Raw genomic sequence first — 25,608 nt, forward strand, 5'->3', positions numbered from 1 at the left:
GTCAGTCTTGGCTCTATTATATATAATATATATATCAGACACCCCAGCGCTGGCCTCGCCGCGACACCTGGGAGGGGGAGAAGGGATGGGGGGGAGCGGAGGTGCGCCCCGGCCGTCGCCCCGGCTCCCCGGCCGTCCCCTCGGGTCACCGATTGTCACCGGCGGTAGCCGGGGAGGAGAGCCCGGTGCTCGGGGCGTCCCCGCTGTCCCCCGGCCGCGGGCCGGGCAGGCTGGGGGGGGCCGGCGGTGGTTATTTACAGGAGGGGGTGCACGTACGTACATATTTATAGGCAGCGGGGAGCGGGGAGGGGGCCGCAGCACGGAGAGGAACAGAACAAAGTGCATTTATACAGACTAGATCCAGCTCTCACGGCCGGGGGGACGCGGGGGGGCCGAGCCGGGGCTGCCATGCGAGGGGGTGAGGGGGGGCCCGGCTGCCGGCCCCGCCGGATCGCGCTCCCTCCTTCCAGCCGAAGCCCCCGGCAGCCTGGGGGCTGGGGGAGGCTCCCACGGCTGCCGGCACGGGGTGGGGGGCACAGGGGGCTGGCGGGCAGCGCCCCGGCTTTGAGCGACTCCTGGGGGGAGACCCCCCCCTCCCCACTGCGGCTAAAGGCCGGGGTCGCCAGCGGGGTCCTCGGCCAGGGGGGCTCTGGAGCCTGGAAGAGACGGGGAGACGGTGAGGGGGACGGGGGGGGTGAGGGGTGAGCGAGCACCGCGCGGCGGAGGGTCTTACCCGGGGCGTTGGCGGCAGGGCCCTGCAGGCTCCGGAGGGCGCGGGACAGGGGGCTGTCACCGTCGGGGCTGGGGGGCCGCTGTCGGGACCACCCGTCCATCTCCGGGGCCGAGTCCCCCAGGGGGGTGGCGTCGGTCGAGGAGCTGCGCCCCAGGGACCGCAGCAGCTCCCGGTGGGCTGTTTCGACAGCCTGGAGGGTGCCGGGGAGAAAGGGTGCCCGGTCAGAGGGGTGGGCGCGGGTTTGGGGTCGAGACCGATGTGCCCCCCGCCCCTCCAAGCCCCCCCAGCTTTCCCCAGTTTGGGGGGCTCACTTTCAGCCTGTTGAGCTTCAGCGTCAGCTGCTCGATGGTGCGAAAGATGAGGTCGACGTCGCGGAGGGGAGCTGGGGGGTCCGGGGAGCCCTCGGCGGGGCTGGGACGGGTGGGTGCCTCCTGCGGGGAGCCCCGCGGGGGGCTGGGGGGCGGCGCGGGGTCCGGGGCCGCGGGCTGGGGGTGTCCCGTGGGCATGCTGACGTAGAAGTAGTTGCCTTAAGAAGGGATGAGCGGCGTTAGCGTGGCAGGGACCTGCTCGGGTGGGTGATGGTGGCCCCCCGGGGGGGTTTTGGTGCCCGAGGTCCTGCGGGTTGTGCCCCTTCGTGGCAGGATCCGGCCACAGACCCGTTTCCAGCTCGCTCTGGGTCATGGCGTCAGTGGCACTGGGTGTCCTCGGCCATGGGGACAGTCCTCAGGGACACGGCGTCCCCCCCGCCAGGGATATGTCCTCCCAAGTGATGCTGTCCCCCCCCCGGCCAGCGACACGCGTCCCCTCAGAGGACACGGCTCCCCTCCAGGGAGACCAGGGCCTCCCCGTCGTGGGGAACCGGGAACGTGGCCCTCCTGGGGACGTGGGGACACGGGGGCACTCTGCCAGCTCTGGGGAGGGGATGGGGGGGTCTCTTTACCATCTACATTAGCTCCGCCTCCTTCCTGCACCTCAGTTTCTGATTGGCTGCTGCCTGGCGAGGGCGTGGCCTCCTTAGCACCCTCCGCCTGGGCTGTGCACCCCAAAAAGAGAGGGGGGGGGAGGGAAGGGGTGAGCAGGACCCGCCACCGGCACCGCATCACCAGCACCCATCACCGGCACCTGCCAGCATCCCGCCACCAGCACCCCAATACCAGCATCCACCAGCACCCACCACCAGCACCCCAAAATCAGCACCCAACAGCATCCCGCCACCAGCACCCCAATACCAGCATCCACCAGCACCCACCACCAGCACCTCAATACCGGCATCCACCAGCACCCATCACCAGCACCCCAATACCGGCACCCATTGGCACCCACCACCAGCACCTCAATACCGGCATCCACCAGCACCCATCACCAGCACCCCAATACCGGCACCCATTAGCACCCACCACCAGCACCCCTCGCCCCTCTGTGCAAGCCCCCAGCTCTGATCCAGCCAAGCTCAGGCAGGCAAGCGGGGAGGGAGACCCCAAATCCCAGCGTAGGGCCGGTCAGAAAGAGGAGGGGGGGGTCCCCAGCACCTGCCCCCCACCCTGCCCGGCCGAGGACCCTCGCTGCCGCCCCTCTACCTTTTCGGACGACTTTGTAGCCGCTCGGCTCCTCGGCAGCCGGACCCGGCTCGTCTGTCTCCTCCCGGCCCGAGCGAAGCTTCGTGTCCCCGGCGGCGCTCGGGGGCTCTGCCAGCACCTCCTGGGAGGCCGAATCCTGGCTGGAGAGCACCGAGTCCCAGGCCTGGCCGGCTCCCCCGATGACCGACGGCGTGGGCGTCAGGTCGTCCTCGGGCTCCGCATCCCGGCAGGGCAGGAGCCTCCGTAGGATCAGGAGCCGTAGGTTCTCCACTGGGATGGAGCGTGGGGAGGGGGGGGAAGAGGCGGTTTTGGGCTTTGGCTCCCTCAGGGAGAGGCTGGCACCCTGGGGGGGCCTCCCCGCCGGAGCCCCCCGCGCCACTCACCATCCTCCAGCGCCGCCTCGGCCAGCCCCTCCGCGCCGACGGGCCCCGGCAGCGGCAGACGCGTGGGGGGCCCCGGCCGCTCGGCCGGGAGGGTGGCAGCCGCCTCCACGCCAGCCCCCGTGGGCAGGGGGGCTACGGGCAGCTCTTCCTCCCCTTCCTCCACCTCGCTGCTCACCGGCTCCTCCAGCAGCGCCGGGGGTTGCTCCCTGCCCAGGAGCACGGTGGGATTGTCGTCCGCTGCGGGGAGAAGGGGAGAGCTCAGACCCACGGCCCGTGCCTCGAAGACGGGCAGGGTGCAGGCAGCGAGCAGCAGGCAGGGCTGGGGGAGCTCACCCGAGGAGCAATCCTCTGCCTCTGCCCCGGAGCTGGCGCCTCGGGAGAGGATGGGGGAGACGTCGGGGTCCTGTAACGCCAGGCTGCGAGGACGGAGAAGGGGCGTTAGGCAAGAGCCAGGGGCTCGGGGGCAGCACCGACCCCGGGGCAGACGCTGCCGAAGCCCCCACCCAAGCTGCCAGGAGCCCTGGCAGCCACCCCCAGGTCCCCAGCGACCAGGGAGGACCCCTGTCCCCATCCCAACCACCCTCCGGAGAGACCCAGCAGCCTGCTGGCCTCAGCCCCCAGCGCCCACCAGCACGGGACTGGGCTAAGGCCCTGGCTCCCAGCCAGGGCCGGGCTGCTCACCCGGAGGGTGCTGCGCGGCTGGGCTCCGGCGTCCGGCGCTTGGGGGGGAAGGTGGCGTTCCTCGTGGCACTCTGCACCGCCTCCTCCAGCAGCTCCATCCACCTGCCCGGCCCAGAGCCCCTCGTCAGCTCCTGGGGGGGCTGCTGCCCCCCAGAGAAGCCCCCGCCCCGGGCAGGCGCTGCCCGGCGCAGCCGGGACCCGTCCCGCCGAGCCTTACGTGTTCTTCTCGGAGGAGGTCAACGCCACCAGCTCATAGATCTGGGGTCCCAACTCCGACGTGCAGATGATGAAGAGGGCTCGTTTATCTGCAGGGGGGTGACCAAGAGCGACGAGGAAGGTCAGAGCACGGCGAGGGCTTTAACCCAACCCACTGGCACGGCTGTCACTGCAGTGGGACGTGGCCGAGGACGGGCCGTCCTCGCTGCCAGCCTTTCTCCCTACCTGTGGCCACGGAGCGGATAAGCACCGAGTTGAGCTTGAGGACGGGGCTGAAGGTCTGCTTGTTGTCCGAAGAGCCCAGCGCCGTCTTGCTGTGGCACTTAAGCACCAGTTTCTCGTCCTGCTTCTGCAGCAGCACCAAGAGGTCCTCGAGGAGCAGCACATGCAGGTCTGGGGGGGGAGAAGAGCCAGAGAGCGGAGGCTCAGCCAGGGATGCGCTCACAAGCCAGGTGGAAGCTCCCTCCTTGCAGCCAGGAGGGACGATGGCCCGGCAGATGCGGCAAAGCGGGGGCTAAGGGGGTCCCTGTAACGCTGCTGGGGCTGGAGGTAAAACGCCCCCATCCTGGGGGATGCTGGGGATGCAGGGGGGGGCCTCCCAGCGCTCCCAGTCCCGTACCCACAGTCTTGTCCTTGCTGATGCGCCAGGTGAGTGGCCCTTCGTGGATCATGCGCCGGGAGGTGAGGTCCAGGCTCTGCGGGAAGGCGAGGGCGGTGGGTGAGCGTGGGCTGGGGCCAGGCAGCCCCCCGCCAGCCCCCCAGGAGCTGCAGCTACCTTGAACTCGGCAGCCAGCGGGTTGCTGGTCCTCTCCAGCGAGGTGGCATCCAGCCGTTTCTGGTAGCCCTCCAGCCGGTGCCGGTTCTCCGCTCGCTTCACTGCCTCGTTCACGTACTTGAGGATGTCCCGGCACTGGTCCCGGGCTCGGCACAGCTTGTCGTGCTCCGAGGTGCCCGCTGGGATGGCAGAGAGGTGAGAGCGGGTCAGCAGCACCCAGGGGAGACGGGGCTGTCCCTGTCCCGCTCGGACAGGCTCCCGGCCGCATCCTGGGCACGAAACGCCGTGGCCCAGAGCTCCCTGCTGACACGAGGGAGATTTTCCCACCCCCAGGACCCTCCTGGCCCGGCTCTTTCTGCGGGAAAGGCAGCACGTCCTCCCCACCGCCCTGGGATTTTGCTCTGGATGGCAACAGAGCGGCAGGAGCCCTACGGCAGAAAGCGATCGCCTCCTGCCAGCCGAAGGACGTGCTGGAGACGGGAGCACGCAGCCGAGCGAGGCTGGGGACGAGCCCCCGCTGCCCCCCCAGCCCCTACCCTCGGTGTGCTTGATGATGTTCTCCAGCAGCAGCGGGTACTTGGTCAGGCGCTGCATTTCGGAGATGATCAAGTCCTTGAGCTGCAGGCGCCGGCACTGCGGATTGCTTTCTGCTTCCTAGGGCAGAGGGAAGAGGATGAAAGCCCCGAGGTGGGATCAGGGGAAGCCAGGGGAGGACCAGGGCGAGGAACGGCCCCGGAGAGGGACAAACCTGCATGAAGATCTGGAAACGGGTCTCCTTGCGCTGCTTGGTTTTGATCAGCTCTAGGGCGATGGATTGGTAAGAGCAGAAGTCAGCAGCGACCTGCTGGATTTCCTCTTTGGCCAGGCCGTCGAACTGGGGGGGTGCAGGGGAGAACTGGGCTCAGGCACCCCCCAGCCTCGGCCCTGAGCCCTGCGTCTCCCCGAGCTCGTCCGCTCCGAGCGCAGCCACGGCCAGAGGACAGCGGGGTCACCTCCACCTCCCCTTAGAGACGTCAGCCCCTCCACGCTGGAGGACAAGAAGATGTCCCCACCACCCCTTACCCGAGACAGCATGAGATCCCCAATTTCTTTGATGATTGGTCCTTCTTCCCGGAGCTTCTTCATGGATTCGGAGAGAGAATCTAAACGAGGATGCGAGAGACAGACAGGACTCACGTGAACGGGGCGCCGGGGCCACCCACCGCTCGTCCCTGCCCGCACCCGCTGAGCTGCCTGCCCCGGAGGGTCCCTGCCGGCTCTCCGGCACGGGTGCAGGCAGGAGGGGCTGAGAGCCGACCGGGCTTCGATTGCTGCCATCACGGACGCAGCGTGTCGAGCGTGGCACCGAAAGCGTGTCCTGAAACCGTGCTACGCCAAGGGCTGGGTACAGACCAGGCGTCCCAGACACGGGCATTGGCAGAGCCCAGAAAAAACAGGCTCTGGATCGCTCCCAGGAGAGGGAAAGGAAAGGACGGAGCAACAAGACGGTACGATGCCACCAGCAGGGCTGGTCTGAATGGTGGGTGAGCACGCAGGAGCACCGGGCAGGCGCGGGCCACGTGGGCCACCCTCTGCTCCCACTGCAGGGGGGTATTTCCAGGGGAGGGCAGGATCCGAGCGTGAAGAGGCTTACTGTGGATTTCTATCAGGTCAGGGAGGTTGGGGAAGAGGAGCGCCAGCTCTTCCCGGGACAGCAGGCTCTCCTTCTTCATCCGCTGGTAGAAGAGGAGGTCGAGGACTCGGAGGATGCGGAGGTGAGACCCTTCGGTGGCAAAGAGCTCTGTGCGAAAGGCACGGGGGTGGAGAAGCGCCCAGGGAAGCCCTGCGGTGCTGGGGCGCGCTGCCGGGGGGGTCCCTCGCGTCCCTGGGATGCCCCGTGCTCCTTACCGTTGATCACCTCTTGCCGGTCGATCTCCTTCTGCGGCAGGTTGGCCACCAGCTCCCGGCTGACCGTGTGCTGCCAGTTCTGGGAGTCCAGCTCGGGCTCCAGGTCGGAGAGCTGGCCCTGCTCGTCCTCCAGCAGATGAGGCAGGAAGGAGTCCACGCCGAAACCCAGGCTGGGCGACTCGATGCTCCTGGGAGGGTGAAAGGCGGCGGTGGGAGTACTCTGCAGCCACCCGCATCCAGCCAGCCCACCCCGCAGAGCTCCCAGTACAGCCAATATCTACCTGGGCCCTATTTCGGCTTGAACCCGGGGCCTTCAGCACAAGAAGTACAAGCCTCTGACTCTTGAGCTAAAAGACTAGGTCCCCCAGCAGACATCTATATAGGTCCTTTAAGCTCCTGCGTGAGACACAAGGGAACAGAGGTGCCCCCTCGCCCCAGGAGGATGGAGAACTAACGGGGGACTCCCTCCCGGGGCAGCGCTGGGCATCACCTCCCTTGTGCTCTGTCATGGCTTGCTTACGGGGAGGGAAAAGCTAGGAAGGCAGAGATGGAGCCCCTCTACCCCCAAAACGGGGGCACAGCCCCGGCACACCCCTACAGTGACCGTCCTGCTCTGAAGGAAGACTGGCCCCAGGGACCCCGGCCGGCTCGAGGCGGTGCGGTAGAGATGGCAGAGACCGAGGCTGGGCCACTCACCTGCGTCCCATCTTCGGCGTGTACGGGGGGGTGGGATTTTCCAGCGACCTGGGGAGGAATGGGAGAGTCACCCTCATGTCCTGACATCCTGGCCCCTCTCCTCCCATCGCTGCACCCCGTGGGACAGCACCCAGCAGTGTTTCCATAAGCCCCTCCGGACGTGGGTCCGGGGCTACCGGCTGCGAGAGGGCTTTGGGGCACAAATGGGAATTAAAGCCCAATTCTCTCGGTTTTTTCCCCGGCAAATGTCGGCCAGGAGGCTCTGCAGGCAGCGGGGCTGGGACCACCCTGCGCTGTGCGGCTGCTGCTTGGCCTTCACCCACAGGCAAAAGCTTTCCCAAGAGGCAGCGTCTCAGCCCAAGGGGTTCAGCTTTCAGACCCCCGGCCGTCCCAGCTCCCCTCTGAAGCCAAACAAGCCCAGGGGAACCCAGGTCCTCCCTGCCGGGGCTGGGACGGCGTCTCCCACCTTGTGGACAGGCTGGAAGCGGAAGACGATGCCGACTGGTGAAGCCTTGTGGCCTCGGCTGCGGCATCCATGTCCACATCGCTACGGGACCGAGGCACGTTTTCCGCTTTCCGGGATTTCTTCATCTCCTCCCGGCCTTTCAAGCTTTCCGAGCGGCCCAGCTTGACCTCGGCACGGGAACTGGAGCAGGGAGACAAAGCCGAGAACAAGCTGAGCCTGGTGGGACAGGCAGGGACGTCCCTGCGCAGGCAAACCCACCAAAAACGGCCGTGGGACCCCCGAGAGCAGGGGCTGCCCCCCACGCGTCCCCCTGCCCTACCCGTCCGACTCCAGCAGGTCCTCGGGGAAGCTGCCGGTGGAGAGACGCTGGGTGCCGGGCTCCTGGCTCTCGTAATGCTGGTTGTTCTCAAAGTGCTGGATGATGTTCCTCACATTGCCGGGTTTGACTGCTGGGGCGAAAGCAAGGAAGCAACCCCGGTGAGAGCGGGCTGTGCGTGGCCGGGCGGGAGATGCTGGTGCCGCTGCCCACCCCGCGGCACCGCGGCCTCGGCCGTCTGCCCGGCGAAGCTCGGGCTGCGGAGGCGAAAGCAAGGAAGCAACCCCGGTGAGAGCGGGCTGTGCGCGGCCAGGCGGGAGATGCTGGTGCTGCTGCCCACCCCGTGGCACCGCGGCCTCGGCCGTCTGCCCGGCGAAGCTCGGGCTGCGGAGGCGAAGGCCGCACCATGACCGCTCACCCGAGGGGCTTCCCCGAGGCCGGCTGCCAGCCTCCTCGGGGAGATGTGCCGAGTGGGCACCCGGGATGCCCGAGCGCGGGATGGGAACAGCCGGCTGCCACGGGCAGCCCTCCTCCCGGCCCCCACGGCACCCATCCGAGCCCACCCCGACACCCGGTGCAACAACGCTGGGGTACCTCGGGGGGACAAAATAAAACTAAGCGCATGAAGTGAATGGCAAACAGAAAGAGAGGCCTTTTACCTTCAACGGGGGACAAAGGGACATGAAATGCTGAAAGGAAAAACAAAAATGAGATGTCAAATCAATCCTGCATTTCAGCAACGAAGGAGGCAAAGAGGGAATGCGTGAGCTAACGGCATGAGAACTGAAAGCAGAAGGGGAGGAAGAGGAACACGGGCACACGCACGTGTGCACACACGTGTGCACACACACGCACACGTACACACTTGCTCTCCACCACCTCAGCCCTGCCAGGAGCTGTAGCACTTTTACGACACAGCGGGCAGCCTGCAAGCCTGCAGGACGGGATACGCAAGATAAATCTGCGGGGAGAGCTCGGCTCTGCTCCCTTCCCTCTCCCCTCAACGCCACGCGGGAGCACGGATGGTTGAGACAGGAGGTTTCCAACGAGCGGCCGGAGGAGAGCGGAGGGTGGCGGATGCGAAGTGCCTGCTACCGGGTGAACGGCAGTCCCACGGGTGCCAAAGCCACCCAACGGCCCCGGGCACGCAGACGGCTGTGGATCTCCTCCAGGCAGCAGGGAGGCTGGTGGGTACAGCACCCCAGAAGGTCCCGATACTCACTGCTCTGGGAGGAGATTTTGGGCTTCCCAATGTATTTGAGGATGGGGTTGCGCTTCTTGTCTTCCATGGCATCCTTGTCCTTCTTCGTGCTGCTGCTCTGTTGGGACACCCGAGAGGAGCGCTGATAAAAACACACGTCGCCGCGCGGACCCCAACCTTCACCGCGCCGGCTGAATGCTGCGGCACGAGCCGTCGGGGAAGGGATGGCGCCAGGATCCCGACGCTAAGTGGCTCTCCAAGGCACGGGGAGAGATGGGGATCTCTGGAGAAGCCCTCCCTGCGTTGCCTCGAAAGATCCAGCAGCAAGAGCCTGGCCCCGAGGCAGAGGAGCGGCTGCCAGCAAGCCACCCACCTTCTTGGTCTTGGGGAAGAAGGGCAGCCACTTGTCCCTGTCCGGGAGGGACTGGGCCTTCTCGCTGGTGCCGGCCACCCGGGGCTCCCGGCTGCGGATGCCTGTGTGGTTCATATACGTGCTGAGGGCAAAGGCCATGGGGGAGCTGGAAGAGAGGAGAGCGTGAGGCTGGAGATCCGACACCAGGACAGGGCACCGCAGGCAAGGGGAGACGACGGGGGAGGCCGGGACACCCGTGGGGCTCTGGGGGGAGAGGGTCCGTCCCTTCCCAGGCAGGAGAGGATGCCCAGGCGGGGACGCAGGCAAGGTAGAAGTGAGGAAAGGCAAGAAGTAGTTCAGGAGGGCGAGCTGGGGCGGCAGGGGCTGGCAGCGGGCCGCACCCAGCGCACCAGGACCCCGAGGTAAGTGTTCACCCTTCCCCAGGGCCGGCCTGAGAGCCCACGGGGACACGGCTGGCACGGGGAGAGGGTGCCAGAGGCCAGCACGGGAAGGGGACGCTCCTGCGACTCCTCTCCTTTTGCCTCCTCAGCTAACAACTGTAAGGCAGTCGCACCTGGACGCGCTTCCCCTGTGCCCCAGGGCCACTCACCTCCTGTCCTCTTCATATTTTGACCTGGAGAAAGAGACAGGGAGGGATAAAAGAACTTGTTTGGAACAGGCTCCTCTACTCAGCCCCCTGCAAGCAGGGCGCTCGCAGCACCGAGCCCCCCATCCCGCCGTGCCCCCTGCCCCTCACCGCACCCACCGCCTGCTCCAAACTCTCCTTCCCACCTCCAACGGCAAACGTGTGGCTCAAGCAGGATCAAGGAGCAGAGCTAAGCCTGTGTCCGATCCCCTTCCCCACGTCCTCGCCCCGAATCCAGGCAGAGAGGCGCTCCCCCACATGCAGGGCAGGGAGCCTCCGTGGCAGCCCGGCACTCACAGTATGTCGCCCAACTGGGCCAGCTGCTTCTCGGCCACTTGCCGCTCCTTCTGGGGATCCCCGTCCAGGTCCAGGAGGTCGTTCTCCCCGTACAGACTCCCCAGGCCCATGGTGCGCTTTGTTCTGCGGAGGACAAGGGTCAGGGCCAGGAGCCCGGTCACCCGCACGGGCAGGAGCCCATCGAGCTCTGCGGGCTCTACGTTACCTGTAGTCCTGGATCTGCTCCTGTATCTCGGGCATCACCATCTCCTGAGCTTCAAAGAGGGCGGCTCGAACATCGTCCCCATTCCGCAAGCGAGTCTCTGGGGACGGGAGAGGAGAGTCAGTGTCACCAACCACGCTCAGCACGCAGGGAAGGGCCAAAGGGATCTTCTGGCATCCTCAGAGCCTCTCTGCTGGCCTCCCCCTGCCAGAGCGCAGCCCCCTTGCTAGGTGGTTTCCAGGCTGGGACAACCTGTCTCCCATTTTGCACACCCAGGCTGAGACACTTGCCCATAACAAGACCCCTGGGACCACCAGGACGGAGCTGGGGAAGAGCTGAGGAGCCCCAGTCCCAAACCGCAGCACATCCTCTCTAAGAGGGCAACAGGCCCTGCAGAAATCCTTTGGGATCCTGATTTGGCATCCTAATAACAGCCCTTATTCAGGGCGAAGGCGCTGGTGACGCCGGCCGTGCCGACTGCGGGTGCTGCGGCAGGCCCTGGGCCGCGGCACACAACCCGGGAGCCCCGCACTCACCGATCTCAACCAGGAGCTGCTCAGACACCTTCACTCGCAGAGGCTGGGGAGGGAAGGCAGAACAGAAGAACGGCTCAGCACCAGTTCATTTTCCCCATGCAGGGCTGGAAGGAGCTGGGGATGCGGCGCAGACGCCAGAGCCACGCTCAAGCCAGCGCAAAGAGGGTGCCCTGTGCTCCCGCGCCATCGCCCCGTGGCAGCTTCTGCAGCCGGAGAAGCGAGAGCTGGGGATCTCGCACACCAAGCGCCCAGCCCTCATCCCAGCCCCCGACACCCAGCCCCCTCCGGAGCAGCACAGTGGGACCCCGCTCCCTCCGAGCGGGCACTGGGCCCCAGCAGCACGAACGGGAGCGCCTGGAGCCCCGTCCTCGCTGCCAGGACCCTGCTCTCCCGCCTGCGCTGAGCTTTCAGGCACCGGGGAAGCTGCAGTTGTGCAACGGGTGGGTACACGCCTTATGCAACTGCTTGTACCGATGAAGAGGAACCAGCAGCAACAAAGCAATGTCAGTGGCAAAAACACCATTAAAAAACCATCCCCCCGCAAGGGATGCGACACCCAACGCTGGCTTTCCAGCTGATCCCCTGCAGGGACAAGGACTCCTCTGCAGGCTCACGGCCGAGTCCTGCCCTTACCGCGTTCCTGTCCAAGAAGATGTTCCAGATGTCCTTCCCCAAGACCCGGGAATCCTTGGCGGGCGTCTGCTGGCAAACGTCCGTGCATAAGTAGAAGAGCTGCAAGGAGGGGAGAGCGGAGGTGGGCGGTGAAGGAGGAGGAAGGTTTAGAAGCAGGGAGGTGAAAGGAGTCGGTAAAGCGGCGCCCGTACGGCCATGAAACAGGAAACGATCGCTGGGGTCTGGGGAGGGCAGCACCCCACCGTGCCACGCCTGGAGGAAGGGGAGGAAGTGTAACCCTACCCTGTGTTTCCCTCTCATGTGCACAGGCAGCTCTGGGAACCCCTGGCTGGCAGCTGCCTGCAGCAGGCAGCCGGAGACCAGGCGGGTGCAGGCAGCTGCCTTCGCCTCAGGCAGCCGCCTTCGCCTCTGGCAGAAGGACAGCACAGAGCTTTGCGGATGGGCTCAGCAAACCAGCAGCACCCTGCGCTCGCCCGGAGGAGGGGACGGTGCCAAAGAGGCCGCCCTGTCTGCATCCCACCCCGGCCCCGCTTGGTGCCTGCGCCGGTGACGCCGGCGGGTCCCTTACCAGGGGGCTGGGATCTGCCTGGGAGAAGATGTAACGCAAGAAGACCCCCAGATGCGCCGGCCGGGATTTCAGCTTGCCCAGGTCCTGGAAGAGGGAGTCGCACTGCGCAGAGAAGGGACCACAGGAGAAAGAGCCAGTTAGGAAGGAAAGGAATTCACTCCTCCGGTTCGGGCCCGTCCCACAGCTCAGCACCGGGGTAAATCCCCAGCTCCCACACCCCTTTCCTCGCCCCAGCCGGGCACTCGCCTCCCCCGGACCAGCCCGTCCCTGGGTGTCCCCTGGGAGGATTTCTAAATGCCACCAGGGCACGGGGGCCCGCAAAGGGACCCGCGTGGGAGGGGGACAGCCCTGTCCCCTAAGGAGACGGGACAAAAGCCAAGAACCCTTTGGACACCGTTACCTCGTTATTGAAATATCCTGGGTCGTAATCCTCCTCCGGCCCGATGATGAGGTGTTGTCCTGTCCGGTCCAAGCCCTGCCAGGGAGAGGGGACAGAGTTAGGAGCCAGGCACCCGGCTTTGGGGTGACACCTTCGCCCTCCCTGCAGCACCCACCCCGCCAGCTCCCGAGGGAGGCCTGGACCACGTCTGATGGGGTCGAGCACCCATCCGCCGCCCTGGCCGTGCAGCGGGACCCCCCACCCGGCCCCAGCCCACCTGCTCGGCAGAGGGGGCGAAGGGGGTGTCGGAGCCCTGCCGGCGGTGGTGCTGGAAGAGGCGGGCGGTGATGATCGGGGACGTTCGCGGGCTGTCCAGGCCGTGGTCGGAGAGGACGGAGTTGCGGTTCAGGGAGATCTGCTCGGGACGGCAGCGCAGGCGTCAGGGGACGCGGGGCACGGGGACGGGCAGGCTCCACGCCGGGGGCTGCCGCCGCCGCTCCCCCAGCCGGCAGAGGCACTCAGGGCCATCTCGACAGCAGTTTCCAGGTCAGAGACCATAAGGGAGACGGGCCCAGGGAACTTGGAAACCACAAAACCCCTCCAGGGCCAAGAGAAAAACTTTAAAATTAGGACCACAAGCCAGAAACCTGGGGGTACCCTTCATTTTGGGGCAGTCATGCCAGGCTAAGCATTACAAGCCCAAGAAATTCAGAGTCAAGACCACATTACAAGAAATTCGGCTTCTTCAGATGGCAAACAAATAATTGCGATTGCAACGGCCGGTCCTCGACTCCTAAGGAGGCACAGACTCATCCACCTGGGCTTTCCTCCCCGCTCCCAGGGCCCAGGAGAAGTTGGGGTGGGCTCCCCACGGCCGCAGTGACCCGGCTCTCACCTCGCTGACGGAGGGGAACCGCTCCGTCCCGGACTCCAACCCGCTGTCGCCATCCTGCGAGTCCAGGGAGAGGCGTCCTGGGAGCAGAGGAGAGAATCTGACCCCTGTGGTCAGGAGATGGGGACGTGGGGACGGTCCAAGCCGCCAGCACAACTCACCTTCCGTCACTCTGAAACCGCCCGAGCCGGTGTCGCCGCACAGCCGCCCCGAATCCTGCAACACGAGGAGCTGTGTTGGACCGGTGGGATGTTCCCCGGTACGTGGGGACACCGGGACGCGGGGCCAGGGACCGGCCAGCTGCAGCAGCTCCCACTGCAGCAGGTTTTGGAAACCAGGGATGCCTCCACCGCTGTGCCCGCTGCCTCGGGAGGGTCTCCCCAGGCTCCAGCCAGGCTCGGAGGGAGCCGGGAGGATGGCAGGACCCCTGAACCAGGGGTAACCCCACTAATTTCACGTACCATGGAGCCACCAGTCTCCTGGAGGATTTTGAGCTGCAGCTGGCTGACCCGCCGGCGCGCTCCCTCGATCTGCTCCTCCACCGCGGTGGCAGGGTTTCGGCTGTATGCCTCGTAGAAGCGCTGAGCGGAGAGATGAGAGGGACGCTCACACCGGCCCCGACCCCATAAGCCCCATCCCACCGGCCCCGAGGAATCGGGGCTGAGCAGGTCGGTGGGACGATGGGCTGAAGCGTGCGCAGGTCACTGGGTGTTGCAAGGGCCGGGAAGCCGGGGCAGCACCGGGGCAGCACCGAGGGCTGCTCTGCCGCGGCTCCACAGAAGAAAAGAGCCGCGCCACCGGCGTACCTGCAACTCTGCCTCCTCCTGCCGCAGCATGTTCCGGAGAATCTGCGTCGCGTGCTTCTGGACTTCAGGGTCCTGCAATTTCGGATGGATGCAAAGAGGGCTGAGCTTTGCCTTCCTCCCGCCCGCCGTGCCGGGCGGTGGGGGGACAGAGCAGCGCGGCAGCGTGGACGGCTGGGTGGGAAAGCCGCGCGGTTTGCTACCTGCAGGGGCTTGGGGTCGGTGATGCGCTGCGGCGGAGGGAGCGGCGGTGGAGGAGGCGGTGGGGGACAGGCGAGGGTGATGCGGGGAGCCCCCGCCGCGCTCACGTCTTGCTGAGAACTGGAGAGCCCCACCGAAGGAGGGGGAGAGCCCAGGAGGGTCAGAGCGACGTAGGCACCGGCTGGAAAAAATTGGGAGTGGGAAAGGGAGGGTGAGAAAGACTTCCATTATTCACTCTCTCAACCTAAAAGATCCGATGGGCCCCACGGCACCGGGGTGGGCACGGCCCTGTCCCTGTAAGCAGCGAGGCCACCTCTGCCGTGGCAGGAGCTACCCTGGCCTGCCCTGCAAACACGCACTGGAAGCACCGAGACAGGTTTTCCCATCTTTTCCCAAGAATCAAGACCTGCCCTTGGGTGGGATCCTGTGGCCTCCCAGGCTGGGGAGGAATGAGGCGCCCCTCTCCATGTTGCAAGGCTCGTGACTGAGGTTATAAACACCGATTTGTCTTTTTCAGACCCTGCTACAGGGCAAACCGTCACCCTGGGGGTGCAAGAGGTAGGGGCTGGCTGCCACCCATCTCCCTAATAGCCCAATGGCAACGTGCTCCTGCACGCCCGCGCTCCTGCGCACCCGCGCTGCCTCCTCCCGTTGCATCCCCAGCAGCCCGGGCACGATGGAGCGAGGTGGCCGTGCAGAGCAGCCAGCCGGCGGGGACCGGGACCGCGGGTCCCCCGGGGTGAGAAGGAGCCGCTGCCATACTCACACTTGATTAACTTCACCACTTCGAGGTGAGAGCTGTTGGTCACCATCGTGCCGTTCACCTGGGAGAGGAGAGAGGGGGTCAGACAGGCTGGCGGGGGGGAGCGGGGCGCGCGGCCCTGCGCGGAGAAGCGGCGGGGACAACGGCCGGGGATGCTCACCTTGACGATCCGGTCCCCCTCCTGCACCCCAGCTCTCATGGCTGCCCCTCCTGCGACACAGGGAGGAGAGACAGGCGTCAGGAGGGCCGGAGGGGCCGCAGATGGAGCCAGGGGCTCCCCTCCCGCCGGTCCCAGCTCGTCCTGGCACAGTCTGTGCAGCTATCGTCCTGCCGGGGCGGGACACGGGGACCACCAGGCACGTATTCCCCACGGGACAAGGCTGGTGACCAAGCCTTGGGTGCTTTACGCACAACACCCAGCAGGCATTCAGCTCACAGCTCATCCTGACAAGCCCTCCTCTGCTCACCCAGCCAGACCCCAGCCTTTTCCATCCGTCTCGGGATGGAAGAGGGGGCCCCAACCTGTTTCCCACCATCCAGGTTGGCTCCGACACATCTAGAGAGCCACCACGTGCCTGGATCCAAAGGCAGGAGCGGGGCCCAGGAAGAACAGCGCTGCTCTGCCTCCTCTCCCCCTGCCTGCTCTTTAACAAAGCTGCCGAGGTTGGAATACATGAAAAATTCACTTTTCTTAAAGCCAAAACCAAGAGGAAAATGTTTCCATTAGGTTCAACTCCAAGCCAAGGGCCTGAGACACGGCAGCGAGCTCCGAGAGTGGAAAGTACGTCGGATTGTTCGGATTCTTTGGGCTTTAACGGTCTCGTTATTGGCAAATGAAGTGAGTGGGGAGAGGGGGGACGGGACTCCGGGCTGTCCTGCACCTGAGGACCTCATCCCCGTCCCCCCAGGCAGCCCCGGGGTGAGGGGGCCGATGCGGGGGCTCCCCACATGGCTCCAGTTGCAGGAGAGAGGCACTCCGGCGCTAACCTGCCCTTGAAACTCGCAGCGTTTTCCCTTTCCTATATTCTCATTTTTCCTGGCTTTCGGGCTAGAGGGGGGGAAGGGGGAGGAGGTGGGAACATCCGCTGTAAAATAAGCAGCTCATTGTCTATTTAAATTGCTGCTCCAAGCCCTGCCACCCCGCAAAGTCATTATACAGCAAAACCGGCAGCGTCTCCTGCAGCACAGCGCCAAGAGCAGCGAGCTGCTGAAGCTGTGTTTACCCAGGGCTACAAAAGGGAATTCCCCACCCACCCGCCGTCGGCAGCTCCCCGGGTTGTACGAGGAGCGGGGAGAGCACGGTGGGTTTGGGGAGCTTCCCCAAAACGCTCCCCCCAAAACTGCCTTCCTTCCCCCCCCAGCAATCGTGTCCTGCCCATCCTGGCTGATGCCGTAGCGAGACCCCAAGCCGGCAACGCTTAGGAAGGAAAACCCCTTTCTCCCATGTTTTCTCCCAAGGGATGTGGCTTTGAGGGGGTGAGGGGAGCCCCAAGGCATCGCCTGCCCGCCCTGCCCTCGCCCTGCCTGCTGCCAGCGCCGGCCCCTCTCACCTGGCCGCACCGACTGCACCAGGACGACGCGGTCCCCGCTGACGGTGAAGCCGAAGCCATGCTGGTCCTTCTGGATGACGACGCAGCGCTGGACCAGACCTGGGGAGGGAGAGGAGGGACAACCAGTGAGACTCCAAACCTGGGGCACGAGGTTGGCTTGTGGGGACCCCCCGCCGCTCTCGGTTTCAGGGTCTGCGGCTCCTGTCGGCTCTCCCGGTCCCTGCTGCCAGACCCCAAGGGCACAGCTGATTCCTCCTCACCCTACGAACCCCTGGCGCGATGTCCCTGCTTGGACCCCTTCTCCTGAAAACAGGGTGCCCCGGGGGGCACGGGCAGGGTGGGAAGAGCTCCCGGCTGTGGGCAGCTGGAGCATCATCCCTGGCCCCGCTGGGCTGCTTCGCCGGCAGCCGAGGAAGGGTCCTGCTCTCCCCAGGCACGTGCAGCCTCGGCCGGGTGACTTTGGGTGCTGCGAAGGGGCACAGGAGCCCTGTCCCCAAGGGCACTGCAAGGACAGGGCACTAAGTGCAGTCCTCAAGCGCAAGAGAAGCAGAGGAAGGGGAAGGAAAACCTACCTGTGGTTTCGGAGGAGTCGGAGGGCTGGCGGCGGTGCCCGGGAGACCTCCGCTCTGAAGATGAATCACCCAGGGAAGACAGGCTGCTTAACCTGCGGAGGAGGAGGAGGTCAGGGAAGGGGACGGCTGGACGGAGCCATCCTCCGGCCACGGCTGGCACCAGGGACGGCTGGACAGAGCCATCCTCCGGCCACGGCTGGCACCAGGGACGGCTGGACAGAGCCATCCTCCAGCCACGGCTCCTTCTTGGGCTCCGGAAAAACAAATGCACGGAGCTGGAAGGCAACGGCAGCCAGCACAGGTGAGTGCTGCCGGTCCCTCCAGTTGCCCGTCCCCAAACCAGCTTGGGAAAGGCTCCTCTCCCTTCACCACCACAGGGCTCCGGGGGGAGCCCCAGAAGAGGCCCCGCTTGGGGTCAGGACCCCAAGATCTCGCGTTCGCCGGCAGGGAGGAGCGGCGGGGGCTGCCCGGGGTGAGCGGGGCTCGGGGAGAGCAGCGAAGGCGGCAGGCGAGGGGAGAGAAGCGTCATGCAGCGCAGACAGGACGGAGCTCAGTGGCAGGTCTCTACCAGGCTGCGATGGGGCTGATGGAAGGAGAGACGTGAAGCAGCGAAGGATGGGTGAGAGAAAGACAGACAGACAACGGACAGGTACTTTACAGTCCTGCCTTCTCGCTGAGCCTCGCGAGTCCTGCAGCAAGGCTTTGGACGCTGGACGGGCGCGTGGGCTGGGGCTTTCTGTGCACCCAAGGGGCAGAGCACGTCCCCTCGCTGCCGTGCTGGAAGGACCGCGATAGGAAGGGGGGGCTCGTCTGCACGGCCCTTTTCAGCCCCGGAGTTTATTCTCCAGCTAACGGGGGTCTGCAGAAGTCAAGGCTGGGCAGCCATCCCTGCAAACACTGCTTGAACAAGATGGTGCCAGCCGGCTTGGTGTGTGGGCAGGAGACCCATGAGCTGCGGCCAGAGGGAAGAACGTGCCAGCCCCCAGCCTTTACCCCTCCTCGGGGGCCTGACTCTGCCTCCAAATCCAGCTCCATCCACAAAACGAGGGCCCTGGAGCGCTGCCTCCCTTTCCCTGTGCCCCTCCATGATCCCACGCCATCCCAGGGAGGAAAGCCCGGCTCCGCTGTCCTGTCTCTCCTCCTCCCAACCAAACCAGCCACAGCTCTCCCCCGTCAGGGCAGGGCCGGAGGGGTCGGAAAGCAATGGGAAGAGCGGGAAAAGGAAGGTGCTCCCGGCGGGAAGAGCAGCCGGTCTCTGCCTTACACCCCGAAGGCTGCGATGAAGCGAGGGTGCAGGATGAGAGCACAAGCAGCCCCGTCCCTGACCCCGCTTACCTGGGCAGGTGGGGCTGGCTCTTGCTGCCCGGTCGGCTGCCGGGGACAGAGACAGGGGTGGTGGCGGTGAGAGGTGGCACAAGGGACACCCGGAGGACAGCCGGTGCGGGGAGGGGGGGAAAGAGGAGACAAACAAATCAAGAGGCAGAGGTGTGACGCACGGCAGAGCGACAGCGCACTTACACCCCTCGGGAAGGGTGGCGGGACCCAGAAACACCTCCCTGCGCCCGGCACGGCGTCGCAGCGCTCGCCAGGCTCGGGGCGGGATTCGCCTTCGCCGCTGCAAATCCTGCGAAGGTTTCGCGCCTTCCTCTGGCTGATGGGGAGGGGGAGGCCTCGCCCCCGGCATCGTCCCTCGGGCAGGGGGGCTGCCTGGAGGCAGGCGGGGGGAAGCACGGGGGTGTCTCCTGGGCCAGCATCCCCCCTGGCAAGCCCCCACCTGCCTAAAATAACGTCCGCAGCGAACCCAGCCCGGTTTCACTGCAGGACCACGAAGCCGGGCGAGACTCTCAGCCCTTCGTGGCAGGGCTGAGCAGGAGGGTCTCCCCCCAAAACCACCCCACAGGGAGGCAAAGTCGGAGCCCGCAGCGGCGTAAACCCAACGGCCCCGCCGCCATAGCCAGTTCCCGAGGCACAACAGCTCCCCGGCTCCTTCCCCGCTCCAGGAGATGAATATTAGGAAACGCCTCATTTAAGGTTGCCTGCACAATCTTAATCGAGACCCGACCTGCACAACCGTTATGCCACAGCCTCTAATTTACTCGATTACAACCCTCGCTTGCTGAAGTTGGGGATAAACCAGGATTTCGGCACGAAGGAGCCCGGGCGTGGCTGCAGCCTGGGATGGGGACTGCGGAAGGGGGAACACGGCCGAAGCATCCCCACCAGCTTCCCCAGGAGCTGGGGGCAGGAATGGGACCGGTCCCCTCCATTTCAGAGGCAATCCAGGATGGGGACCGGCACCGTTGTCGGTCGAAGGTGCAGGATTAACCCCGCGGGATTACGCGGCAGCCAGGCGGAGGGCGCTGGGGCAGGTCAGACCCGCTGCTTATCCAGGCCAAGGAAGGATCGGCTCCTCTTTCCGCATCGCCCCGGATGCCAGGACTTAAGGCGCTGCTGCACAGCGGGGCAGTCGTTAAGCCTCTTCGTTAGGCGAAGCTGCCCGGTGCCCGACGGTGCCAGGACCACGCGTTGTTGAGCCCCCAGCCTGGCCAGGAGCCACCGGTCGGACACCAGTCACACACAGGGAGATGCCAACCCCGCGCCCGTGGCAGGAGCCCGTTTCCATCCTGCTCAAAGGAGCTGGGCCAGCGCTGGCTTATTGCCGTCTAAGAGAGTAGTTTAATTCGGCTTTGCATAAGCTCCTTCCTAATTGACTTACAGAGAGCCAAAACATGCCATTTTAAACCAAACGCTGCCAGCTCGACGGAGGCCTGACCCCGGCGCCTGTTTCCAGCCAGGGAAGCTCCTTTCGCTGCCCTGAAAGACCAGGCCTCCGGTTTTCCAAAAAACTGTAACTCCAGAGCCCGTGCGCGATGCCCGAATCCTGCAACCGCCCTTGACTCTCCCAGTCCCAGCGCTGGTGCCAGTCTCCAAACCGGCACCTGCAGCCCCATCCTATGCGCTGCCCTCAGAGGTTTCTGCTCTGAGGTTATTTTCCCCGATTTTGGCTACTTTCAGTTAAATGACGGCTATTTGCTTGTCACGAACACACGACGGGAGGAAGATGCTCTGCCCGGGCTGCCTGTAATGGAGGCAGGATGGAAGCGGGCAGCACGGCGGGGAGCGAGGGCAGGGCACGCCGCGCACCCCGGCGAGAGGCACCCAGCCAGGCGGAGCTGGGCACGGCCAAGGGGAAAAAAAAAAAAAGACGACCAAAGAGGAAAATAAAATCATCCCGCACGCTGAAGAGCAAAGCACAGCACAGGCGCTGCCACCTCGGGAGCCCATGCAGAGCAAACGCCACAATTAAAAGATTAAGAGAGGAACAGGATCAAATCCTCAAAGCGGGTCAGCCTCCAGCTTTGCAAAATGCTCTCGCCGAGACTGGGAGCTTTAATTTTTTTCCCTCCCAGGTCTCCAAACGGCCGCTCCCTGCGATCCCAGCTCCGGGGAAGAGAAAACGTTTTGCCAACAGCCGGAGCCCGCGCCGGCAAAGCCGCTGCCTTTTGAGGTGAGCGGGGAGGCAGGTGGTGCCAGCGCTGGCCCGGCAGCAGCAGAAGTTGCAAAAAACCAGAAATATATATGGAAAAAAAAGAAAAAGAAAAAAAAAAAACCAACAGAAAAACAACTTGAAAAGGGAAATCAGTGTCTTGGTGGGATGCCTCTTGCAATTGAGTCATTGCTTCCACCGCAGCCTGACGATACGGTCTGCACTGCTGGTAGCACCAGGATTACCCGACATCTCCCGTGCCAAACCCTGCCGCTGGCCGCTCTCCCGGGCCACAGCCCCGCAGACGGTTTCACATACTGGTATTCTGGGGACAGGAAGGAAGGAATTTCAGCTAAAAAAAAAAAAAAAGATTCAGCTTCCTCCCCTTCCCCCTCCCCACGGCACGGCAGAGGGAAAACGCGTTGGCCTGGCTGCGTCCAGCCCCGACGCTCCTCTCGCTGGAGCGGCTCCAGCCTCGCAGCGGAAAGCCGGCCGTGCCGAGGATGCGTGCCGAGGATGCGCATCTCCCGGGGACGTCCCTCCGCATCCCTCCGGGAGCGGGCTGCGTGTCCGCATTCCCTCCGGGAGCGGGCTGCGTGTCCCCTGGGAACGCTGCCTGCTTCTCGCCGGGGCCGGCTGCAGGGGACGGAGGGGTTGAGGTGCAAAGCTGCCCGCTGCTCCTGCTCGGCGGCCGACCCGTCGACTGCTGCACGATGACGCATCGGGGAAGCTTGTAATTATGCGTCTGCCTCTAAGTTTGCACGGCGAGGCAGATTTAAACCTTGCTAGGGTGTTGCTAGCAAATGAAAGAGAGGGGGGGGGGGAAAAAGTCATTTCTCGACATTTTTGGCCGCCTGCAGACGCAGCTTGCGCTGACACCCCCCGTCCCCGAGGAGATCTGGTTTGCTTCTCATCTTTTCCCACACGAGAGCGCACAACAGGTTTCCGACTCCCAGCCGGCAAAGCACGTCAGAGCCCGCCTGACGAGCGGGACGAGAGCAGCCCTCCGGGGACTTCTGGCCGGTGTCGAATCCAGAGCCCGGTGCCTCCATCCCCGCCGTGCCGACCCCGGCGCGTTTGCAGGCTGCGACCCAGCTTTTTCTTCCCGGCAGCAGAGCCGGGAACGCCAGCGCCCTGCCAACCCCAGGGGTTCGGCAGGGCCGGGGCAGCGTCGCCGGCACCGCGGTGGCCGGCCGAGATCCGGCGCGTCCCCGTGGCACGCAGGCTATGTGCGACTGCCAAGCCACCCTGCAGCTGCTGCCCGTCCGCCCGCAAATCCACGAGGCTGGAGTCATCCCGGATCCATCTGGGGTTTATGCAGCAAAGCTTTTTCCTTCTCTCTCTCTCTCTCTCTGCTTATTTTCTTTTTTTCCAAGGGAGAAAAGCAAAGCCTCAGCCCTCAGGAGGCGGCTGGTAGCAAATTTCGTTTTGCAAATCAGATGCAAAGTCCCGCGTCCACGCCACAGCAAACTGAATTTAAATCCCTGGGTTCCTCCAGCAACTTTGTTGCAGCAGACAGGGGATTCTGCAAAAGCTTTGTTTAAATTAAGACTTTTAATTAAATGGGGGAAAAAAAAAAAATTAACACGACGAGCGCAGCGGCCCTGGTTGTTTAATGGCGCAGCAGACTCCATTCCCCACATTTCTAATTGTCTGTGTGCTGCAAATTTTTGCAATGCCTATTCCCCACGGGGAGGAACGGAGGCTGAGCGCGGGGACAGCTGTGATTTCGGGCAGCCAGTCGGTTACGCAAAATCCGTTGGGTTTCGCAGCCGCGATGCCTGCCCGGCTCGCTGGGCCGGGGTCCTCCCGTGCCGCTCTCTCCCAAAACGGCGCCGGCAGCTGGGGAAGGGAGACCCTCAACAACCCCGGCTCCGCTCCCGGAGGCGGCCGTGGGAGCTCCCGAGCAGGATTAGACCCAAAAAGGGATGGAGATTGGAGCACTCTGCCTGGCAGAGCCCATCAAGAGCCGGGGAAGAGCACGGAGGGGCTGCGGGAGCCAAGGCGGGAGGCGAGGAAGGGGTGAGCGAGTATTTACATCTTAATTAGATAATGTTTGCAAAGCACTTTGCGCACGCACTCTGCTACATAAATGTTAAGTATCACGACCGCTACCAGCAAAGTTAGGCCAGATCAGCCGCAATCCCGCACACCGAAAGCCCTTTCCTCCCGCAAAACTGTGTTTTAAAAAGCGTTTGCCATCCTCTCCCTCCCCACCTGCCAGAAAACCACAGCATGGGAGCGCGGAGGGAGTCCGACGGGGAGAGCGGAGCCCGGATCCGAATTCCCCACCACGGAAGACGCGGATCACACGCGGCGCAAGGCCCAGCTTTTCCGGGAATGCCGCCGGAGCGCGCAGCAAGACGGGCAAGGACCGTGAGCAGCTCCAAATCGCTCCCAAGCTCTCCTTGTGCCGGGCAGTGTAATCATTAACGGTGCCACTCATCTCCTGGAAAGCACAGACTGGCAGATCTGGTTTGTCCGGCGCTGACGGCGCTTTTGGGGTGCGAGATCTGTAGCAGCGAGCGAGAAATGGAATAACCTGCCCCGAAGGGACGTTTTCTCCCCAACCTTCCTCCTAACTAAAAGCCGCGCACCCCGCAGCGGGGAAGATCGCGCCTCTTTCCGCCAGTGCAGCTCGGGAGCGGCCGCTCTCGAAACGCTTTCCTCCAGCCTCCCCGCGGGCTCCTTCTACGATTAAAACCGTGGCAATACAAGAGGTTAGAGAGCGGCGACTGAACCCACGGACAAGTCACGTCCCCGCAGCCGGACGGCGCTCGCTGGTGACGCACAGCTCCTTCTGCATCTCCTGCTACTGGGGGAGGAAGATCTATACTGGTTTGCACTGGTCTGCCTCTCCTGGGAGCCTGCCTACTTGCCGCGGGGGCTGCCTGGACATCGATGGGCTGCGGAGAGCAGCGGGCAGAAGCCCTAGGCCCACCCCAAAGCTTGGGCAGGGGCTGCTGGGGTGTTTTGGGGGAAAAAGTCCTCACATTGACCCATTTTCAAGTAATTTTTGCTGCCGAAGAGCCGTGCCACCCAGCAACGAGTGACTCCCGGCTCAGCCGGGGCACTCCAGGCGCCTGACCTTAAAGAGCGGAGGAGACCGCGGCTATTTAAAGAGCAGAGAAGTCTTAAGCCCGGTAATGACGCCCCACAGCTCCCCGAGGCGGGGAAGTTGGGCAGCGAGGCTCACGCGGCACGGCCCCGCTCCGACACGCCGCCGGGACCTGATCCTGCCGCTTCCCCGCCCGGGATGGGAGCGAAATTCAACAGCTCCTTAATTTCTGCTGCGGAGGGGCTGGCTGCGAACAGGCAGAGCCTCCTCGCTGGCCTCGAGGCCGGGTTCTCTGGCTAATTAAGAGTGACGGAGAGGGAAAGCGTGGCGGGGGGCTTTTGTGCTCCGCCCCAGCCCCTGCCTCGCACGCGCGCTCTTTCCCCTAAACTGGGAGAGGGCTGGTTGACGAAGGAGGTGGAAATCCGCCGCCCGTCCTGCCAACGAACGCGCCAAACCACCTTTCGGCACAGCAGCATGTGCCGATGCGCCCGAAGCCCACGTTGAGCATCTTCAACGCCGTCGGCCAGGGATGCCTCCAGCGGACGCAGCATCGCAGCCGCCCCCAACGCCCTGAATCGGCTTCTTCTGGGGCACGGGGAGCGAAAAGAAAACCTTGTTTTCAGCAGAAAGCCCCGCCGGCGGCACAAACGGGCGAGATCTGCGTGGAATAGATGCTGTCGCATCCCTGCGGCTGGACCGGGGGTCCTGGCCCACGAGCCCGACTGTGCCAGGGACATGGGGAAGCTCCTCGCCCCGAGACAGGGCAGTCGCCATCCGCCTCCATCCCTCGAGTCACCCCAAAAGTAAACGAGGCTTTTCTGGGGCTGATTCCCCCAGCTCGCATCCCTCTGCCATGCCGATTTGCTTGGATCCCAGGGCGCGGATGCCAAGCCGGCCGCCGAGGAGCGAGGTGCCCGTTTCCAGCTCCCAAACGTGCACGGACCTCCATCTTCCCGTGCACGGAGCGGGGAAGATGCCGGCAGCGATGCCGACCTGGGACCGCGATGTCCGGAGACGGCGGGGGGACACGCGGGACCCTCACCCGTCGCTTGCTCCCCGTTCCCGGGGCAGAAGACGAACGCATCCCGCTGGGGTTTAATTAGCTTAATTACCTGCCAGGAACTGAGCCCTGGCGAGGAGAAGACGCCCCGTCCACCCCAAAAACCCAGCTGAAGAAATTAACGTTAAAACTGAGGCTATTTGGGGCAAAACGCTGCACCCGGGGAGAAGATATTTAACGGTGAACCTGGGTGTTTCCCCCATTTTCTAATTTCGGCCGCATCTTCCCACCGGTGGGACGCGGGGTGGGTCTGGGGTGGGTTTTTGGGGGGGACACCATAAGCCTGGTCCGAGCATCGCGGCGGGACGGGACGGAGGGACGGGATGGGGGGGTCGGGGAGGGCTGAGACACCCCCGCCCCTGCAGCCGGAGAGGCCACAGCCTGCCCTCCCCAAAACACAGAGTTTCACCCCAAAACGCTGCTTTTACCCTATGGCTGCCGGGGATGGAGGGGGAGGGGGGTCTCCCCGCCGCCCCGGGCCCCGCTCCCCCGGCTGACAGCCGCCCAGAGGCGGCGGTGAGCGGCGGCCCCCGGCCCTCCCGGCCCCGCACCCTACCTGTCGAGGGCCTGCGGAGGCCGCACGCTCATGGTGCCTCGTCCGCGGCCCCTCGGCGGTCAGGGCGCGGGGAGCCGCCGCCCCGCTCCGGCCGCCACCATCCCCGGGAGCCCGGCGGCGGC

General features: G+C 64.8%; 1 protein-coding gene across 2 annotated transcripts; it reads right to left on the bottom strand.

Moving 5' to 3' along the window:
- Window positions 1-25,608, bottom strand: ARHGEF11 (Rho guanine nucleotide exchange factor 11). 2 transcript variants are annotated; one of them, XM_082332819.1, is made up of 41 exons: window positions 25,487-25,608; window positions 17,326-17,417; window positions 16,754-16,852; window positions 15,364-15,413; window positions 15,207-15,264; window positions 14,443-14,621; window positions 14,243-14,314; window positions 13,898-14,017; window positions 13,598-13,652; window positions 13,440-13,516; window positions 12,822-12,959; window positions 12,566-12,640; window positions 12,166-12,267; window positions 11,598-11,696; window positions 10,965-11,007; window positions 10,432-10,528; window positions 10,227-10,349; window positions 9,894-9,917; window positions 9,305-9,449; window positions 8,953-9,049; window positions 8,390-8,419; window positions 7,734-7,860; window positions 7,415-7,594; window positions 6,949-6,996; window positions 6,253-6,440; window positions 5,999-6,145; window positions 5,428-5,507; window positions 5,114-5,239; window positions 4,902-5,019; window positions 4,366-4,544; window positions 4,210-4,285; window positions 3,816-3,983; window positions 3,592-3,679; window positions 3,375-3,476; window positions 3,027-3,109; window positions 2,694-2,930; window positions 2,311-2,580; window positions 1,674-1,766; window positions 1,045-1,259; window positions 734-923; window positions 1-656 (listed from the first exon to the last, which is right to left on the bottom strand). In XM_082332819.1, exons 1-41 carry the CDS (start codon window positions 25,516-25,518, stop codon window positions 607-609), a joined length of 4,572 nt encoding a protein of 1,523 aa, XP_082188945.1. In that variant the 5' UTR covers window positions 25,519-25,608; the 3' UTR covers window positions 1-606. The 2 variants fall into 2 exon arrangements, with proteins under 2 accessions (XP_082188945.1, XP_082188944.1); XM_082332818.1 differs by having other exon boundaries at window positions 7,734-7,863.

Source organism: Platalea leucorodia (genome assembly GCF_965183815.1).
Source record: "Platalea leucorodia genome assembly, chromosome: 24".
NCBI classification, from domain to species: Eukaryota; Metazoa; Chordata; class Aves; order Pelecaniformes; family Threskiornithidae; genus Platalea; species Platalea leucorodia.

Coding starts and splice junctions, on each gene's coding strand:
- ARHGEF11 (XM_082332818.1), bottom strand. CDS start 25,518: ATGAGCGTGCGGCCTCCGCAGGCCCTCGACAG. Junction 12,641..12,821: donor TCGCCCCCTCTGCCGAGCAG/GTGGGCTGGGGC, acceptor TCTCCCTGGCAG/GGCTTGGACCGGACAGGACA. Junction 10,350..10,431: donor GAGCAGATCCAGGACTACAG/GTAACGTAGAGC, acceptor TGTCCTCCGCAG/AACAAAGCGCACCATGGGCC.